The sequence below is a fragment of the Cydia strobilella genome, chromosome 5 (genome assembly GCF_947568885.1).
Source record: "Cydia strobilella chromosome 5, ilCydStro3.1, whole genome shotgun sequence".
In the NCBI taxonomy this organism is placed as follows: Eukaryota; Metazoa; Arthropoda; class Insecta; order Lepidoptera; family Tortricidae; genus Cydia; species Cydia strobilella.
The window spans coordinates 19,475,767-19,492,921 of record NC_086045.1 but is presented as its reverse complement, the minus strand read 5'-3'; the positions used below and the strand labels follow the sequence as shown (position 1 = coordinate 19,492,921).

The 17,155-nt window shown below is 40.3% G+C and overlaps 2 protein-coding genes across 2 annotated transcripts in view; one reads left to right on the top strand and one right to left on the bottom strand.

The window, feature by feature from the left end:
- Positions 1-17,155, bottom strand: part of LOC134741569 (uncharacterized) — a 163,221-nt gene that overhangs the window by 123,338 nt on the left and 22,728 nt on the right. The gene's annotated exons all lie outside the window — the stretch shown is intronic.
- LOC134741876 (ionotropic receptor 75a-like) lies at positions 781-16,920 on the top strand. Its single transcript, XM_063674769.1, has 15 exons — positions 781-916; positions 2,285-2,451; positions 5,393-5,531; positions 5,960-6,055; positions 7,511-7,590; positions 7,918-8,045; positions 8,318-8,375; positions 8,847-8,962; positions 9,563-9,771; positions 10,440-10,478; positions 11,259-11,443; positions 13,753-13,891; positions 15,348-15,510; positions 15,776-15,964; positions 16,812-16,920. Exons 1-15 carry the CDS (start codon positions 781-783, stop codon positions 16,903-16,905), a joined length of 1,938 nt encoding a protein of 645 aa, XP_063530839.1. The 3' UTR covers positions 16,906-16,920.

The window sequence follows — 17,155 nt, the reverse complement described above, 5'->3', positions numbered from 1 at the left end:
AATATGTAGCCTAGCGGACCTTAGCCTCTCCATAATGCCAAGACAGAGATAACGATGAAGAGCTGACCAATGAGCTGCCTACTCTAAAAGTAATATTTTACTTTCTTGACTTCATGTTGCAATATAATTGCTAGGTCCCATTTTATTTTTCATAGTTACATGTACCTTCAAACGTTAGCTGTATTCAGGGTATAAATCCACTTGTGTCAGTACGTATGCGGAAGACGGTAGGTATACTAGGGTAACTGTTATAGTAATTGGCCCCTCCATAATAATTGGCCACTCTTAACCATAAGACTTCTATTGCTTTGTTTCTTTCTGCCTTACTATGTGCTTTTATAAAAAAATTGTTTAATTTTATAACATAATATTACCTATACAGGGTGACTAAAAAATAAGTGCATTCCCGTTGCCAGGAAGGTTTTGGGATTATACTGAGCCACTTTTAATATGAGACCAACCACAAAATCGCAAAAAAAAAATTATATACCCTCCCATAGAAAATGGACCAACCAAAATGTATGAAACAGCTAAAAAAATTTTCGCGATTTCGGGGTTGGTCCTATAGTAAAAGTTGCCCAGTATAATCCCAAAACCTCCCTGGCTTCGGGAATACACTTATTTTATAGCCACCGTGTATAATACCAATCATTTTATTGTTACCTATACTGCTTTTATTGGTCGTTCAGTTTTAAACACAAAGACATGTAAATACAGGTCAGGTGGGGGCACGTCCAACCAAAAAAGCGCTAAATAATCTCAATTGACAACTATATTCAGATGTGGCGATTGTTGTTTCTGGCGGCGGGTGCCGCGAGCGCGAGTCTCGCGACGGATTGGCCGAAAATGGCCGTCGACTACTTTCAGCACAAGGACGTCAAGTATGTCGCGCACTTGTCGTGCAAGGACGATGCTGGTGAGATACCAAATATAATAAAAACTATTTACAAAAAAAAGAAAACCGACTTCAAATAAGATATATTACAATATTATCTACCGGGTGTCTCCTGTAACACAAGCAAATAATTAAAACATAGATTGTACTCCTCAAACGATAAAACAACTACGAAAAATACGTAAGTGAAACCGCTAAGTTAGTTCAGTTAATATGTCTCACGATAGTTTTAATTCGATAAAACAACTGTTTAAAAACTTTTAAAAATTATGAAGTTTTTAAATTATTTTTCATACAAATTTAATATTATTTTCAATGTACAAAAAACTTTAGTGTACTAAAATCAAAACAAGTTTTTTTAAAATCGCTGAACGCTCAACAAGTCTGGTCAGTTCGAGGAATACAGCCTAGTTTAGTTTATGGCTCCTGTTGCAGGCCACATCCGGTATAATACAGGATGGCTAAAAAATAAGTGCATTCCCGTTCCCCCTTTTACTATGGGACCAACCACGAAATTGCGAAATAGTTATTTGTTATACAAGGGTGCAAAGTTGTATTTTACCCGCGAGTGTGGAATTAAAACGCGAGCAAGCGAAAGGATTCTATAGTTGAACCACGAGCGAAGCGAGTGGTTCTAAAATAGAATCCTGAGCGTAGCAAGTGTTTCAACACACGAGAAGTAAAATACATTTGCACCCGTGTGTAACACAAAACTTTTCACCTCACTATAGCGAGGAAAGTGCAACATCCACAGGCGTTAGATTATCTTCATCACTGAAATCACTCATTTTTTTACGATATTATAACAAAAAACTCTGGAAATTCTGTATTTTTACGTGAGAAGTTTTTAAGTAAAAATTTTGTTGACAATGTTGACATTTCTGACGTATGAAATGTCAATGATGCGTTTTGAAATTGCATTTACTCAACTTGTGCGTTCAGAATTATATTTAACATCATTATTAAAAAACAAACGTTTCTTATGGAACTTTAAGGTTTATGACATAAAATCATTAAATAAAGCTAAATTTGGTATTTTTTATAAGATTCTCAAACCATTTGTTTAATGATAATTAATATCATACGAATCATTATTATGAGCGTTTTACGTTTTGTTATCTGTCAAGCTACTTAAACACGCTCCATCCAAGGTCAAATTACTTTCCCCACTAGTGGATAAAATGCGTTTTTCCCCGCTTGTTTTAAAGGATAAAAGACAACTTTCCGAGCTAGTGAGGGGAAAAAAATTTTTACCCTCGCATAGAAAATGGACCAGCCAAAAGGGAATGCACTTATTTTTTTAGCTACCGTGTACATTATTTATTATACACCAATAAAGTAAAAGATTGCTTTGACGTTCAGTTTTCGCTGTAACTTTGACTTTTTTAGGAATCAAAGCCGTGTTTCGCCTCTTGATGAATAAAGGCATACGAGCAACGGTTGGCTTGATAGACCAGGGGCCCATTTATATGATGCGACTGTTGTATCAATACGAAGCCAGTGTCGGGGTACTCCTGGACGGAGATTGTCTCAACACACGGGACATTTTGAACAATGTAAGACACAGACATAGTATAGTTATAGACATGAAACCGAGCGACCAGGGGTAAAAGAAAGACATATTCATGTATTGACAGGTTAATGTATGGCAGCATAATCCTTTTTCTCTTTCACTCTTATAAATTTCGGTATTTCGCCATCGCCGATGCTGCCATAACCCGACCATGAAAAAAAAACCGATCGGTGATAAGGACAAAGCATGGCACTGTTTTCTCTTTCCTCTTATAGGAATCGCAATAAGACTATCTTTCTCTATCAAAGAGTGTCAGGCCCTTGATGTAAGACGATGCTATGCTCTTAGAATTGTACGTCTTAGATTAATTAAAGTTAAGTACCTATCGCTTTACCGAATACTGCACTCAAATCGGATCATCCAGTTGGGAGCTACGATGCTACAGGCGGACACACCTCAGATACACGTGTCAAAATAATAACAATCCTCTTTCGCGTCGGAAATTTAAAACGAAGCGTAGATGATTTCGATGTTTTTTTAAGGTTACGGGGCCAACAAGGCACCGACATCAGTTTCACCAAAAATAGATTAAGTAATAGATGGATACAGTCTAAGGAAAAAACTTGCCTCGAAAATCAAGAAAATTTCGATCAGATGGCTCCACTACCTCTGGCCTACTCTCGAATAGGCGTTGACAGTTTCGTTTGTTATTTAACAATTTTAACGCATATCAGTGAAAGAACATGGGTCAAAATAATATAAAAATAATTAATGCAAATAAAAAAAATCATTTATCCATATATAAAAACATTTTTTGATATTTTTATTTTTAGTTTTAATCGTGTGTCGATAGATGGCAGTGAATTTACTGTGGCTACAAAATTTACTATGACAGTACCGCTCTATCCTATTATATCCTCTTTGGTTTCACAATGGCCCTCGGTCCGCCCGTAGAGGCGTAGACCGTAGACCGTAGACACTAGCGCTTGTCACGGCACTTTGCTGTTTTACCGGCCTTACCTCTACGAAGCATTTTACCTCTAGGTACCGGTACCGTACCGGTACCGGGACGCCAACTTAAACTTACATTCTAACATCAAAATGATATCCGCCCTTCTCATTCGCCCGCGCGTCTCGCTAACGCCTATAAATATACGGATAAGTATGAGAGAAATGCATGTGCGGATAATATATACCTATATTATCTTATAATTTCGGGGGCCCTTCCGGACACACTTGGGTCTAATCGAAACCCATCCCAAAAGATTATACACCATCGCGGACTTTTTGGTAAACCAATTAAAGGGAGACAATTCCAGCATACATTGTGTTGTTATATCTCAAACGGATTGGGCAGCGTTTTCGACTAAAGCTCTTAGCCAGCGTGATTTTTTTCTGACTTCATTAGAAAATATCGTCATATTTCAACCAATTTACACAAAACCTTAAAAATTATACGCCTTAATCTTCCTCAAGAATCACTCTATTTATAGGTAGAGGTAAAAACCGCATAAAATCCGTGCAGTGGTTTTTACTGAAATTATTACGATTCATACTTCTTGCTTAATAGTTGTAACAAAATACGGGCCTATGGTTGCGACCGCCGCTGTGTGGCACTGTCGTCGTGCACGCCGTGCACGGTCCCAATAATTAAATACGCCTGAAAGTGTCATTCGAATTGGTGTCCGGAAAAACCATGCTACTCGTATCGGCCACGACTACAGGCTACGGCGTAGCGCTACGCCCGTAGGTACTTATTACAGAACCCTAGCCAGCAGGACGGTTCTCACGTTTTTAGATAAGTAAGGCCAATTAAATGAATGACATCATTTAGATGTCATTTGGATGTCAAACGGGCCGCTTCGAACAATGCTTATAAGATGTCATAGCGATACGATACAGATCTGTCAGTGTCAAATGTGACGTTTTTTTCAACTAAAAACGTCGGGCCGATGTATGGAAATGATAACGTATCCCATGGATATAAAATGTGGATCAATAGGAGAACTCAGTGTGAAAAAAAATTATGGGCCCTGGAGGGCCTTAAAACCTTGTTACCTCATTTTACTTTAAGGAAACATTCTTTTATTTTTAAAAAGAAACAAAACTGCATTCAAAGATTTTTTTTAAATTCGCTTCCTTCGTCCGGGAATCGAACCGACTAAAAATTCAAAAATACTGAATATACTATTTTATGAATATTTTGTACGATAGACGAGTGTAACATCTAATGTTTATTGGAGAAATTTTAACATTAACGAACTGTGCCGACTACCGACTAGTGGAATAAAAAAAATACAAAATACAAGTTTAAAAAAATATATTAGTCGGTTCGATTCCCAGGCGATATAAGCGAATTTTAAAATAAATCTGTGAAGGCAGTTTTGCTTATTTTTTTAAATAAAAGAATGTTTCCTTTAAGTAAAATGAGCTAACAATATTTTAAGGCACTTTCTCTCCTGGCCCCATTAATTTTTTCCACCCTGTAATGTGAGTATACTAGGAGTCCTAGCTACGCCATCATGTCGACATGACAACTATAGTTTGTCAAAGGACTGTCTCATTTCAAACATAGACAGAGATAATCATACTATCTTTGTCTTACACTATTGGTATAAGCAACTATCATATAAATACACGATATTTCAACATTTTCGTACTTTGATAAAAACGATTGACAAATTCCAATTATTTGTAGTAATTTGTAGGCAAGGGCCTGACACTCTTTGATAGAGAAAAATAGTCTTATTGCGATTCCTATAAGAGGAAAGAGAAAATAGTGCCATGCTTTGTCCTTATCACCGACCGGGTGGCATCTTAGGTAGGAGGCGATGGCGAAATACCGAAATTTATAAGTGAGAGAAAAAATCCTATGCTGTCCAAATTTTATATGAATATGTCTTTCTCTTACCCCCGGTCGCTCGGTGGCGCGTCTATAACTACTTGTATATGTATAGGTATGTATACTATGCCTATGTTTGTAGGCCTCAGAGACATCTATGTTCGACGACACGCATTCCTGGTTGGTTATGAACAACTGCAGCAATACTGGTTTCCTGGAGGACACCTTCCGAGATCTAAAGCTTAGCGTAGACGCTGATGTTGTACTGGCTTCTTATTGCGGTGAGTCTTGGTGACCGTCATAGTTACATTAGATTTTTCCGTGGCCTTCAGGCTATATATAGGTATTACCGTTTGTAAAGCCTAAATTTGATTGGAACTAAATTTTTCATACTAAATTAAACTGTCACCACATACATGAGAATAACAGCGCCCTCTTGACAATGATCATATATTTCTGGTCGGGCTTTATATGTGTCGTTTTCAAGCAAAAGGTCCCACATTGTCATGTCAGAACGCTCTAACAGGTTTTTCGTATAAAGATACAAACAATTTTCGTCCTTATATTAAGCGACAATGTGATACCTTTTGATTGAAAAAGTCACAATATTTAGATCCGCGAAATATTTAAACAGCCAACTGTCTCAACTGTGTCAAAGACCGATGTGCAATATAAATAATTAGTATTGTACATATTTGATGGGCAACAGGAGACACCTACCAGCTTACGGACGTGTTCAACTTCGGCCGAGTGCAGGGTAACGCGCTGGAGACGAGAGAACTTGGAGCTTGGACTTCGGATAGAGGTATATATACTATGGCGTATTTAAAAATGTGGCGCCCTCGGCCTTAATGCTTGACACATATATTCCCACTAGTTACCACTAAGTTGTTGCCAGTGGTAACTACTGGGATTTTTCCCCGCCTTTTACTGTGTTTATTAGGACATATTGAACTCTAACCAAATTTAGCCGGTAACTACTGGGAAAAAAATTCCCACCTTTTACCAGTGGTCTGATCAAACCGAGTTGGTGGTCTCGTCTCGTCTCAAACTCGGAATTATTTTTCCCAGTAGCTACCAGTGGTAATAAGGCTGTAATTGTAAGGCTTCTATTGCCATTAATATTCAATTAGTTATGTTTTTTTTCTCTCCTTTTTATACGCATGTGTGTATGCGTAAATGCTAGATTTAGTTTAAAGCCTGACCAGGAATATATGATCACGCGCCATGTTGCGGAATTTCACTGGAACTAATTTTTTCATACTACACTGAACTGTCACCCTATACATGAGAATGAACAGCGCCCTCTTGATGACAATGATCATATTAATACTGGTCAGGCTTTAACTACCTGTCAGTTCCTGTAATTGGCTTCCTGTTTTAATCTTGTTGTTTATTGTAAGTGTATAAGCTGTTGTTTCTCCACATAAATAAATAGATAAATAAATAAATAAAAGGTGGTTTAAAAAATTCCCAGTAGTTACCACTGGTAACAATTTGGTGGTAATTAGAGGGAATAACCAATGTTTGCTGCTCCATAGCTCTTACATAATTGACCGCGCCCCGGGCCGTAGCTGCTGTTGGCTGCAGGGCAAATACTTCTCTGGAAGTAAACTAAATATAGATATGCAGAAGAATTTTTTAACCTTTAGCCATACAAAAAAGTGGATTTTGATGCGGTTTTTTTAATAGATAGAGTGATTCAATAGGAAGGGTTATATATGTATAATTTGTAAAGGTTTTGTGTAAATTAGTTGAACTACCCGTGCAAAGCCGGGAGGGGGTGGGGGTCGCTAGTATTTGACAAATACTGATATTTTCTACATCTTCTTCTTCCTGCCCTTATCCCACGTTATGTGGGGTCGGCACAACATGTTTTTCTCTTCCATTCTCCTCTATCTTTCGTTACCTCAGCACTCACTCCTTTCTTTCTCATATCCTCTTTCACACAATCCATCCATCGCTTTTTGGGTCTACCATACGCTCTCCGTCCATCAACATTCATCCCTAACATTCTTTTGCCTATATGGCATTCATCCTTCCTCATCACATGCCCATACCACGCTAACCCACTACTTCTTATCTTCTCCGTTACTGGTGATACTTTCAAACTTCCCCTAATATACTCATTCTTAATCCGATCCTTTCTCGTCACTCCACACATCCATCTCAACATTCTCATTTCACCGATATTTTCTACATGACAACATGAAAGTGGTTCGGTATGTCTCAGGTACAATACTGATTTTACAAATTGCAGGTTTGGAGATTTTACTCCAAGGCTTCAAGTACTACAATCGCTGGGATTTTCACAATCTAACGCTGCGCGCCGTGTCGGTGGTAAGCTATTCCATAACCTTATTATTATTAAATCTATTGACCACAAGTTTTTTCACGTGGAGTTTCACCTTTTAACTTAAAGAGCGATATGTATATAGGTATAACAACCCGAAATTAGGCTGTACCATTTTAGAAGGAGGTCCGGGTCCGGGACGAAGCGTTCGACACTTGGTTTTCTATAGAAAGCATTACATGATCACCAGTGACCCATCATTGAAAACGAATTGTCGGATGCCTCGGCCTGGATCCTAGCGTGAGCCTTTCTTTATCCTTACCTTTCAAGAACAGAAAAGGTATTTTCAACCCAATGCTATTGTTTATTTATAGATACGCAACAGTTCGAAGGAGTTCCACGAGGGTATGCTGTACGAGCCGGGGTTCACGGTGGGCGTGGCCGCCATGACCAAGATCTCCACGCAGCTACTCAATCTGCTCAAAGAAATGCACAACTTTCGGTCAGTACCACTCATGGGCGATAGCCTCCGGGAGTCTCCTAGGGGGGTAGGGATCCCCGTTAGGAAGGCATCCGGGGGACCCCTACCAAGAGGATCTTTACCTCCCGAAAGGGGATCCGTACCTCCCTAAAGAGGATCAGATAGAGATTAGGACATTAGAACACTTTCTACCGAAGTCCAGTTACTACATTCTACAGAAGGCCGTGTGATCTTGTGTACGATAACCTTTAGGTGCCTATATTCAGCCTAAAATGATTATGTTTTGTTTTCAGTTTCAACTATACTATTGTGGGGCGCTGGATCGGCACGCCGGAGCGAAATTCCACTAAGGTAACATTAGTTTTTGGGATTCTGAAGCCGAAATTGCAAACCATAGAAACCCAATGCAATGAAACCCATAGTTTTGTCTATTACGATTAGGTAGTGTAAGTAGTTCATAATCATAATACTTTGAAATGAAATATTTTCCCTAATTACTACTAGGTATACTGCTACCTACTATTTACTTAATATAGTTTCAACCCTGCCACAATTTATACTTTTCATAACATGCACTTAGTGCCTATTCCTTGTTTTTTAACCAACTTCAACATTTCCACTCTTATTCGGTTTGTTTCTTTTTTTTTAATATTCCAGATACTAAATTGACAGTTCGAATGCCCTATTAATTCCTCCAACCGATCTCTAATTTTAGTACATTGGTTTAAAAGTAGGAAGAATAGGTACTTATGTAGTAAAATGGCTATTCAAACTGTCATTTTATTATCGGTGATATAAAAACAGAGAATAATGTTGTTACAGGCAATCTCGAACACGTTATTGTGGCGCGAACAGGACATCTCGTCGACGTGTACTCGGTTGTTCTCCAGTTGGCTGGACTGGATGGACCCGTTTTTCCCCTCCGTCACTGAACTCGAGTAAGAACTTAAGGCGGTTCCCTGAGCCAGAAGGCGAAAAATCTCCTTATATGATCATGTTTTTCTAAGAGGCGTTGATATTCGTAGACGTGGAAAAAATATATGTAGTTCTTGACTATATTATCTTTAACAACATAGCTTCCGATACACGAATTATGACACTTCGCTCGATACAATTAATTCTCAAAGTAACCTCTAACTCGGACTTTTAATCCTACTTTACTCGGTTATTTATTATGTGATACTTTAAACAAAAAAGAAGAAAAAACAATCTTAACTTAAATAGTAATTTCATAGCTTTCGAATTTCGATATTGTAAGGTAACGTTTTTTAAATAAATAAAAATCGACAAAACTCGATCAAAATTGACACTTGGCGCGTATGATCTTTCCCGTTCTTTCTTGCGAAATGTGACAGTGACAGCGGCAAACCGATGGAACGGCCTTAACTGAAACTACTTTTGCAATTCATATGGAAAGGAGTTTTTTTTGACAAAGCAAGAGCACCCTTTTAACCTAGCATAAAACCATTTGAAACCATAAGAACCCTAATTCATACAATCCCTGAAGTGAATGTCAATTAAAATTTGCATTATTTCAGGACGAAATTCTACTACACGATATCAGACAAAGGTATCGGCTACTACGAGAACCAGTTCCTGACTCCGATGTCTCCGGGGGTGTGGTGGTGCACGGCGGCGGCGGGGGTGGTGTGCGCGCTGGTGCTGGTGGCCGCGGCCGCCGTGGAGCGCCGCCCGGAGCCCGGCTCTTTCGGCGTTTTTAGCGTGCTCGCGGCCGGGTTTCAGCAAGGTCTTCCTCGTCCTCTAAGCGCTTTCCTGTTTTATAAAGCTACGAGTTGCTAACTTACTTTGATACATTTGTCATGCTTTGCGTTTGACGACGAGCCCCTTACAAGTTTGGCGTCCCGGACCTATGTATCATGATTACGATACAAGTGCGATAAGTAGGAAATACGCAACGAGTGACAATAAATTACATACGAGTGTTTTAAATCGACACGAGTTGCGTGTTGCGTACAGATGTAGCATAATTGTTTTCATTCGTATTTTATCGGAAACGTTCGTATTTCTCATGCTACTTCAGTCAACCTTAGTACTTTTTGTACCGTGACTGACTGAAATAGCAAGACACGTTAGTACGTTTCCGTGAAAATACGATGGAAAAAAATAATTATGCACTCTAGTGATGCGCTACTTACATCTGTACCTATTCGCACGTGTGTTGCGTATGTACAACGTTTTACAGGATATATATATATATATATATATATGGCCCTTTAAATTTTCGACATAGGCACGCAAAGCGCTAATCATTGCACTAGGGCAGTAAGGTAGCACCATATGTAATGTAAAAAAAAGATTTAATTATTCATATTTTTTTTTAAATTATTCATATTCATATTTTATCACGTCGTAAATAAATACTTAAGTAATGACCTAAGGGTACATTTGTTACAGATTACGTTGATGGACATCAAACGGAGAAAGATAGTTCCAGTAAGACCACCTCTCATTCTATCAGTCAGAATAGTCAGATGCATAAAAAAATATTATTGTTTAAACCATAAATACCTACTGTGTTTTTAAAATATTTAATACACTTATATAATAAAAATATAAACAGGTCACTCACACTTGCTCACACATTTTGCAAGTTGAAAACAGCGGGTGTGGAGGCGAGAAACTACCCTCGTTTTCAGCATTACCTATTGTCAAGTTTTCACCAGTTTTAAACCTTCGAAACTCCTCCTTTCGGGTATTCTCTGCTCCGTTCGGCTCAGCATTGCTCCGAGCAATCATATTAGGGTTGACACAACTTGACGTCCCCTTGAGTGCACGCCCACAGACAAGATAATGACTTGAATTTTGACAACCCTAAATACAAGGAGACTGTATAAAGGAGCCAAATCTCTATGTATGAAAAGTGTCCATCAAAAACAGTAATTAGGCGGCGCCACCATACACCGAAATACTACCAAAAACAACCTACGTAATTTGGTCGGGTTATTTGTTGCCTTATATGGTTCATGTTATACTCATGTCCCAGAGCCTAACTAGCGCCACCGGAGAGATTAGGAACTATTATTTAAAGCTTAACGCGGTCACTTTTACAACAATTCTGCCATAAGAGATTGCGATCCTTTCTATACCATCCATACCTAAATAGCCGAAAGGGATAGTTGATAGATGATTCGTCCCTGAACCGCTGTCAAACTTCGTTTTTGTGGGAAGTTTCCTTTCTGTACGGTAGTACTATTATTTATTCTGTGCCCTCAGGTCGGAAGCTAGCCCTGCTCGTGGTCGGGCTCACGAGCATGTTGTTGTACAACTACTACACTAGCAGCGTAGTGTCCTGGCTGCTGAGCGCGGCCGCCCCCAGCCTGGAATCCCTGGACGGCCTGATTAATAGCGACTTCCAACTGGTCTTTGAGGACATTGGATACACTCGACAGTGGCTTGACGTGAGTGGTCCAACATTACACCTATCAATGCGATAGAAAAGGCTTGTTTTGTTATATTGTTATAATGATAATCCCTAATTAAAATAATAATCACATTCAACTATTCAGAAATTTCACAGTCAACGAGTTTGCGAGCGTGTAACTATTTGTATTGGTAGTGCTGCTATTTCTATAGTTTGTCAAAGGACTGTCTCATTTCAAACATAGACAGAAAAAATCATACTATATTTGTCTTACACTAATACTAGCACCCAAAAGAAAAGGATGAGTATAGTTTTTTTTTGTTCTTATTTACTGACAATTTGGTTTGACCAACTATATTTTCGGGTTTCGCGGCAGGCCCTCTGTAAACAAACCGCCTTGTTGCATCTGTGAAAACTTGTCAAAAAACTGTTTAAGGCACAGTATGTTTAAGTTACTCTATGGTTTAAGATAAGTACTGCAAGTGCTGCACTTTGGCGGCATAGTCCGGTGGACGGCTGCATGAAACCCTACCTGATAAAAAAATAGAAAATACCTACTCTGTGGGGGTAACTGATTTTAGTAGCTTCCCTCTTGGTCGGCCGTAGCTTAACTTGGCAAATTTTGTGCTAATGGCAAAAAAGTAGTATAAAACTTCATAAAAAAAAACCTCATCAAAAATAGAATGAAATTTGTATGTGTAGGACAGTAAAAAAAAGTTGTCGGCCAAATCCAGTGTTGGCAGGTTCCTGTGTCCGAACGAATTGGTGGTACCACGTGGCTGACGTGGCAGCTACATTTTACCTCATAGAAAAATTGGATGGAATAAATGGATTATAGTAGCTAAATTAAACCTGTCGACGTATGACTTGGTCGGCCTCACCTTAGCCTGGCAGTTTTTGCAGTCCAACCACATTTATAAAACAATATCTTAAAAAAAAACAGAAAAATAGAATGGAACTTGTATGGCATAAGTCGCGGCTAGGGTTGCCATATGGAAGAAATTAATGTCCTGTTAAAAATCCTGACATTTCTTGTAACAGAGATTTGGCGTAGCTTGAACGAAGCCCCGGCGGCGCACCGCTCTGCGGTGGGTCATTGCTAAAAATCCTGACACTTGCCAAGTCCGGCCAAAATCCGGACAAAGGGTCAAAAATCCTGACATGTCCGGACAAATCCTGACGTATGGCAACCCTAGCCGCGGCCGACCAAGAGCAGTTGAAGCTACTAAATGTCATCTACCCCCGTCCCCCACAGCGTAGGTATTTTCTATTTGATTATCAGGTAGGGTTTCATGCAGTCGGCCACCGGACTAGCAGAACATTGCAGTAATACACCCCCCCCCCCCCTATTCTTAATAGCACCGTAAACTAGAAGTAGTTTTTACATACATGTACAGCTTAATTGTAGGGATTTATTTCCCCAGTCATGTTAAAAACCGAAAAGACGAATGGATAAGTAGGTACCTACATTTGAAATGAAAAAATGAAAATGAAAAATCGTTTATTGGTCACAATCATTGTGTTACAATTTGAGAAAGGGTTGGGACCTCCTTTTTTTTTTTTTTTTTTTGTCGGAGTGGGAATGCACTTACGCACGGTGTGTGGGACTCGCCGCTCCTTTTCCCTCTCTTGGCGAGAGGGGGGGAGAACTGGCCCTACCCACTAAACCCACTCCGGCGTTTCAACCTCTTGGCCGTTCGTGAGGGCGCACTGGGATCGATAACATTCCACCATGGCGCCCTCCGGCATCCCCGGCTTGTCGCCAGAGTACCCTCACAATGGAGGGGGGATCAGAAACGCTTGGTCCCCCCCAGACGTACAATGCGGGTTCGACACCCGCTGGCCCTCCTAGGGCTCGAGGCGAGCATATGCTCTCAGCCTTCGACCCTGCCGCCTGCGTCGGAGAGGAAGCGCGTCAGCAGCCGCTTCTCGCTCCCTCTCCGCCTCCTCCTTCTGTGACATGACCTCCTCGCAGAAGGAGGCCACCGCTTCCCATTTCCTCTCGCTACACAGCATCGGGTTGGGACCTCCTAGTAAGTATTGCAATACTTGTGACAGGAGACCCCGCTCTTCCAGCAGCAAGTTAAGGGTACAACCAATACAATAATAGTTAGTTATGTAGGTACAGAAAGTAACAAATTTAATTATAATTAAACTAAACTAAAGTTATAGTTAAGATAACAGTTCAATGCAATGCTGAGAGTAGGTACAGAGGAAATAAGTATTTAAATAGTAATAGGTTATGTTAAATTATGTATATTTCTTACATTTGTATATTTCTTTGTGACCCAACTACATACTTATGCGATATTTTGTTCGGAATGTTTATACACCCATTCTCCGCAGAACCCTGGATTCTTTTACTACATGGGTTACAAGAATGAGAAGGAAGATGAATTGCGCGCGAAGAAAGTGAGAAACGCCAAGCGAACGCTGCCTCTCTTTGAAAACATTGAGGATGGGATAGAACTAATGCGTACTGGAAGTAAGTTAAGTAGGTGCCTAACATCTGTAAACAATATGTAGACGATAATTATGTTGTTTTATATCGCCTCAGTTACATTTATACTTAAATAAATTTCCAAATAATAACGGGGACCGTAGTGGTTTTGATTGTGGCCTCACAGTCTTACCTCACACTTATTGACTTATTGTCTCAGGCGACGCCACTTGGCACGATTGTTCCTTAGATCCAAGTAAGCTGATCTAATTCCTTATGCCTCCTCTACACTATCGGCGATGATCGTTAATAGTATCATCGTCTATCATCGGCAAGATCATCGTGCAAGCATCCACATGATCGCCTGTACAACGCAACCACCAGGCGATGCCCAAAAAACTGACAACTCACGGGTCGCAAGCCGATCATTAGCGATGATAGACGATGACTAGCGGAGACTGCCGAATATGCCATCTACACTATCGAGCTCGCCAGTCATCGTCTATCATCGCCGATAGTGTAGAGGAGCCATTAGGATGGTATTACACCTGTCCAATTTCCTGGTTCAATGTGTAGTTGCGTCTCACATTTTGCTTAATGAGAGAGTTTTTAATTAGACACGCCGAGAAGTTATTGTTTTCCTCGGATTATTCCCACTAAGTTACCACCAAGTTGTTACCAGTGGTCACAAATTTACATAATATATGTTTTCATTTTTTGTGCAAAAATATTTTTTTTTGTAATATGAAAAGGTATACCAATTATTTCAAAATAAATTCCTCGCCCCTAAATTATATGAAAATGATATACCTACAACTTGCCCTAGTTGCTAAGAGTAGAAAAAATATAGCATAGATTGGACCTGGGGAACCGACAATTTCCCCCCCCCCCCTCTTATTGGGAGGTAGTCACGCACGATCTGTCGTGGCTACCGGGCTAAGTCAGCTTTGTTTGACCTAAGGAAAAATCGCGCCTAGCGTCATCCCCTGATGAGACAAAAGTGCATATACTCACTGCACTTACTTGCCCAACTAGTCGTATGACGCAACTATTATAAGGAGAAATTAAGCATAATTTGAAACCGTTGAGTCTTAACAATATACTTCCAAAGACAATATTGTAGAGAATTTTATGGAGAATATATTTCTCCTAGACATTTTTATTGCAGCTTTCACAGTTTTCATAAAAAATTATAAGAACTAAAAATAGGGATATAAAAGTGGGGGGAATGGAGGGAAACAATAATTTCTCGGCATGTTTCTACTTCTATTCTTATAAACCTAAAAGCTATTATACCTATGCATGCCAAGTTTCGCGCTTTCTGCCCGATGGTACCATACCTGCATACTAAATCGAGCTAAGGAGCGGCACTATAGGAAAAATTAATCAATTACTTTTCGGGTACCTCGTACCTAAATGGCATGCTGCCACCGCCACTACATAAGCTTTAGGTATTAAAGTGGATGTTAGATGGTCCCGTCATGTATTAATGAATGTGCAGAATGTGCGTATCACACGGAGCCGTACACGGCGAGTCAGGTGATCTCGCGAACGTTCGCCGATAAGGAGCTGTGTTCGCTAGCCGGGCTACAGATCATGCCACCGTCGCACGTCTACGTCATGGGGCAGAAGAATAGCCCGTACAGGCAGTTCTTTGTATGGAGGTTAGTCTTGTAGGACCGTGCGAGTTCGAGAGTCTGCCACCTTGTGACCTAAATTGAAAACTTAAACTTGACATTGTTACTTCACGCCAATAAGCAAATACCTACTACCCCTACAATTCACGCGCACTCCCTTGTGTGGTGAAAGGTCTGCCATGTTATGGCCCAAATAGAAAACTTAACACACACACTTCGCGCCAATAGTGTATTCCTTTCTGCATTACACGTGCCAGTATCTATTAATGATTTAAGTTCCATTCCTTTTCAGTATGATGCGTCTGTTGGAGCGGGGACATACGCGGGCAACCCGAGCCCGAGTGGGGGGTCAGATTCCCCCTTGCTCGGGCCACACACCGCGCGCTCTGTCGCTCGGGCAGGCTGCGCCGGCGTTTCTGCTGCTGGCCGAGTTCATCTTGCTGTCTGCGCTCATACTTACCGGAGAGATTTTGTGGCACCGGTAATAAATAGTGGCTCTGTGAGCTGTGGACCTCGCAAACCCTGGTTGATAAAAAAAACCTAAAACTGAACTGACAAATGAAAACTACGTTATTGCGACCTGCAGAGGATCTGAGAACAGCCGGGCAGACAGACAGCCGAACGGACAGACAGCCGGACATAATTACGGATAGCATTTTTACCCAAGCTGAAACGGAAACCTGTTACTATCTCGCTCGGTCAATTATTTGTAATAATCCTCGGACCAGATAAAAATTGCGTCTCGACTGCAATTTTTTAAGCGTTTCGTTCGCTACCGTTTCATAACTCTCGCGACAGCGCGACATTCACCAATCACCCTTAACCACTTCACAACTTCTTACCTCCCGGGTTTAACTTGACAATCTGTTGCTGGTTTGCAGTCCAAATATTCAGAGGGCCTACCGCGAACCGCGAACACCGAAGTTCGCAAATTTCGGGCATCCTTTCTTTTTACTCCAATTAAGGCGTAATTAGTGACAAAAATAGTTTTTTATGATATAGGAAATAGGAGGCAAACGACGAGCAGACGAATCGCCTGATGGTAAGTGACCCCATCCTTTCCCATCCCTCACCCATCCATCCCATCCTTTCCCCATCCACATCCATCCTCACATGCATCCTTCGCCCATGGACACCTGCAATACCAGAGGGGTTGCATTACTGGCCTTGGGAGTACGCTCTCCTTGGGAAGTTGGGAGTTGCTCGAAGACGTAGACGAAAATTCGGCTAAATAAGTTCACAGTTCGGGGCGAACTACCTGCTAGTTTTAAATTGTATTTATATATTGTAATTTGTGCTTATATAACTTCTTTGTTAACTAATTTCAGATATACATTTCGTAAGACTTGTAAGCAAGTTTTACCGCCCAAGAAGCAAGAAAATCTCGTTACACTAAAAAATACTTATTGGGGATCACAATAAACAAATTTTGCTGCGTGTACAATGGATGCAAATTCGTGTGCTTTCATCGAACTTTTAGTAAATGAATCACTTATTGTAAGCTTCTCACTTGTTTTTCTAATCCTACAGACCCAATACCACAATACTGTACCAAATAAATAATAAAGGCCCACCTAGAAACTTTTTTCTCTAACATGCGTGGAAATGTTGTCATTACGATAATTTGAAGTAAGTTGTAAAACAACGTATAGCAGGCGCGCTGGCAATGTAT